The 3,739-nt window shown below is 49.5% G+C and overlaps 1 protein-coding gene across 1 annotated transcript; it reads right to left on the bottom strand.

The window, feature by feature from the left end:
• Positions 1-419: 419 nt before the first annotated feature.
• On the bottom strand, positions 420-2,350 carry LOC142572972 (iripin-8-like). Its single transcript, XM_075682453.1, has one exon. The coding sequence runs from the start codon at positions 2,260-2,262 to the stop codon at positions 1,066-1,068; it is 1,197 nt and encodes a 398-aa protein (XP_075538568.1). The 5' UTR covers positions 2,263-2,350; the 3' UTR covers positions 420-1,065.
• Between the last annotated feature and the right edge of the window lie 1,389 nt (positions 2,351-3,739).

The following is a 3,739-nucleotide window of genomic DNA, read 5'->3' as shown; positions in this document are numbered from 1 at the left end:
TCCTTTTCTCTCTATATGACACAATCGTCAACAAAAAGCTTCGTTTGAGACATTTCAGTAGGAATATTGAGAATATATGAAGAAAGGAGGGGCCACAGTATGGATCCTTACGGTACACCAGATATTTCAGGACCGTGACGCGAGTCGTGGAGCTGTTGCTCTACACTGTTGTCCTGTCAACAATTGTTTCAACAATAGTGCATGTGAAACAGTGCCAAAAGTTTTAGCAAAAGCGACGAAAATGCTGTAAACGATTGAAGCATGATGCAGTATATGGGAAAACGAGTTATTAGTACAATTGATTCATTAGGTTTCGCAGAAACTCTTTTTATGGAAACCATTTTGACACTCTAAAAAATCATATTAGAGTCCAACTGGTTAATAAGTCTGGGGTGCAATATGTGCGCAGGGTAATGAAATGGGGTGGTAATTGAAAGAATTGAGAACGCCACCGAACTTATGCTCGGGAACCACCCTGCAAACCGTCCAGTCAACTTTTTTTTATTCAACATGAAGGCACCCGAAACACCGCGCACTTTTACACATTGAGAAATAGAACACACGCTGGAAAAGGTTCTGCACTTGCAGACGCTCTTTGTCTACTGGAAGACACGGCCGCGTTCTGTTGTCGCAGTGCTGTGATAAGACATCAGTACATACCCGTGTAGTCGTTTGTTTTCGTCGACGAAAAACAAAAAAAAGAAAAGAAATAAAGACGGAGCTAGTGGTCAGCCGGTGACTAGTTAATTGAATGTTCTTGGTGACCTCACGGAATATTGAAATGCGCAATGTACAACAGGTGGTGCCGAGTACGCTGCGACTGGTGTGACAAACAACTTTTTTTCCCGCCACATACCAACGCCAATTCACAGCCAACCAGAAGTAAAACAGAGCCTTGCCGCGACCACTTTACGGTCTGTGCATCGTAATTGTCTAGTAACGTTATTTGGAGTGGCACATAGGCGTTCAAAAAAAAAAAAAAAGGAAGCACAAGTATTTGACTGTAGGTTTCCGGATACGAATAGACACTTTGCAGTCCTTCGAACGCAAAAAAAGATGCCCACGTCAAAGGCTGTGGACTTCACCGATGAAGAGGATGCGGTTGGTGTTCTTGTCCCTGATGTAGTACAGGAAAGGGCGATCAACGGTGAACAAAATTCGCAAAAGTGGAGCAGCCGGAGCAGGCCTGATGGATTGCAGCCCTGTAACGGCGGCCGCGACTGTTCCCTCCTCGTTAACCTCGACAGCTGCTTTGTGCACGGCGTCCGATATGTGGACGGGCGGACCCTCGGTGATGCCGCTGAAGTTAGCTGAGCGTTCAAACACGGTGTTCAGCCCGAGCGCCTGCATCGCGGGCACCAAGTTGTAGGCGAGACTCATCTCGAACTTGGGCAGCCTGAGTACGACGTCTTTTCTGTACAAATTGCTGCCGAGTTCTTCGAGAGTGGCGACCGACAGGCCATCCCTGAGTGCCTGAAGACCAGTAGGGGTGTCCGGGAGCATGACCACCATGCTGAACTTGCCACCCTGGTACGGTATCTCCACAGCGGACGCGTGCAAGGCGTCGATACGGGTGTGCGACAAACGTGTGCCGAGGTGCATCGCCGGTTTTCTCACCTCAGTGGTTCCGAGGTTGAAGAAGGGCTTGTTCACGGTGTCGGCGACGTCGAACTTGGTCACCCAGGTACCCTTGAAAAAGACGGCGTTCAGGATGAACACGATGATGTTCAGCGGCTGATCTTCCGGCAATATGCTGGAAATCTTGCCCCTGGTCTTGTCGCGCACCCAGGCGTTGACTTCAGCCGCGACCCTGGGACCTTCGTTGGCGAAGTCGGCTGACCGGAGCTCCGCGTCAAAGACCTCGCGCAGCTGCTGCTTGTAGTTGTCGGTTACAGGGAGGCCCTTCTGCGCGAGGACCATGTTGGCCACATCCAGCGTCACATTGGGCGAGGCCGCGAGTTGCAGCAGGTTCTTGTAGGCAGAGAGCACTCTTGCTCGGCCTGTGAGGCCGACCGCAGTGTGACCGAGCACAGACCCCAGCTCGTCCTCTGAGCTTCCCCGGGCACCGGCGTAGGCCATGCCAAAGGCAGCGGCGATGCTAGTCGGAGAGAAGAAGACGTTGGTTGAGGGATCGCGAATCGCAAGGTGCTTCAGCAGATTCACGGCGAACTGGTTGTGAGCTTTGGCGAGTAGCGTGTCGTCGTCATTTTCGCAGGTGACTACGACGAGCATCGCAGCAAGAAAGACAATCTTCGAGAGCATCGTGCCTCTTCTGCGAACGTCTGGCTGCGTCTGACTTCTGGCCGCGGTGACGGTTCTTTATAAAGCGCTCGTGGTGACCTCTGTTTTCCCGGACAGATTTGTTATTCTGCCGCATTGCTGCCACGTTCGAAGATCTGCGATTGCACAGCTCACCCGACACAACAGCTCTGTACGCCTTCGCTTGACGTGCACGTGTCAGCAGTCCGCCTATATCTGCGTTAGCGCCAAACCGCGTTCGTTTGTTTGCTCCGGGAAATATAGATTGGCAAGACGTTGGTTTCTGGCAGCAAGAGATCTCCGAAAAGAGCTGCCTTGAGACAAAGTTGTCGACTTGGGTTACAGTTTTTATCGCCACTTACCAGACGGTAGATAAATACAACCGGAGTGTTTTTATGCTTCGTGCAGGCTTTGCAGCGACGCGTTATTATTGGCAGCAGGCCTCCCGCGTCAGTCCGCCAAGTGCCTAGGTGCTTATACACTAATTCTTTCGGAATATTATAGTTGATGATCGTTGCATGGGCTTGTTGGAAGCTTTGATGAAAAATGTGTGCTTCCCCAGAAGCCCCCACATCTATAGGAACGTCTGTAAGGTGTGGTGTAGTAAAGCGCTGCGATGGGCAAAATGGGCCATTTGTTAAAGCGGAGCTCCGAAGAGGAGCATGACGCCTGTTTTTGTGTGGGGAAGGCCGGCGTGCGATGGCGTGCTTGGTATGAATGAACAACGCAACCTGCCTGTTTGTCCCGGAAATTTACTTTGGAACGTAATTATCGATGACTACAAAATAAAATCACCGTGTATGTAAGTTGCATAAATAGGTAACACAGTAGCTGCGCTTTTATTTTTAGCCAATAATGAGCAGTTCTTGTTTATCATTTCGCGTTATACCGGCTCCCCATAGGTCGACTATACTCTATAGGAGTTTGTACAGCTGCACTGGTAAAGAACACACGCAACCGCAGTCGTCGTGGGAGCCCGGAAGCTGTCGTATGACCAGGGCGTCGGTGATGAATCATCACTGAGAAGAGTCACCAATTGTCCCCCAAGTACTCCAACAGTGCGATAACTCAATTATACGACTTCGTTGTATCCGAAGTATTAGGTTATAAGATTCCCATGCATGTGCGAAAGATTTTTTAAAGCAAAACTTTCTCATTTGCATCAAACGCGCGCTTTGGTGTCCGTTTCACTTAACCTCTGCCGACTGCGCAGGTACACACTGACGTCTTGTAGTTTTGTATTTGCTTTGTATCAGATTCATTGGGGAACCCAGGATTTACGTTTAGGGAGTGGGGCGTTCTAAAAATCTTTCTCGAAATCGTAAATATATTAATACGATATCATCGACACAGGCTGAACAAAGCCGCCGTGAGAAAGACAACGAAGTGACTGGGCTCTTGGCTCGAGCGAGGGTCTTATCTTCTAATAAGCGGTCACACTTGCTGAGTTTATTTTCGGCACTTGACCCTGACTTTGTTT

This window comes from Dermacentor variabilis, chromosome 2 (genome assembly GCF_050947875.1).
Source record: "Dermacentor variabilis isolate Ectoservices chromosome 2, ASM5094787v1, whole genome shotgun sequence".
In the NCBI taxonomy this organism is placed as follows: Eukaryota; Metazoa; Arthropoda; class Arachnida; order Ixodida; family Ixodidae; genus Dermacentor; species Dermacentor variabilis.
This window is presented reverse-complemented; position numbering and strand designations above follow the sequence as displayed.

Excerpts from the sequence above, each read along its gene's own strand:
- LOC142572972 (XM_075682453.1), bottom strand. The coding sequence starts at position 2,262 with ATGCTCTCGAAGATTGTCTTTCTTGCTGCGATGCTCGTCGTAGTCACC.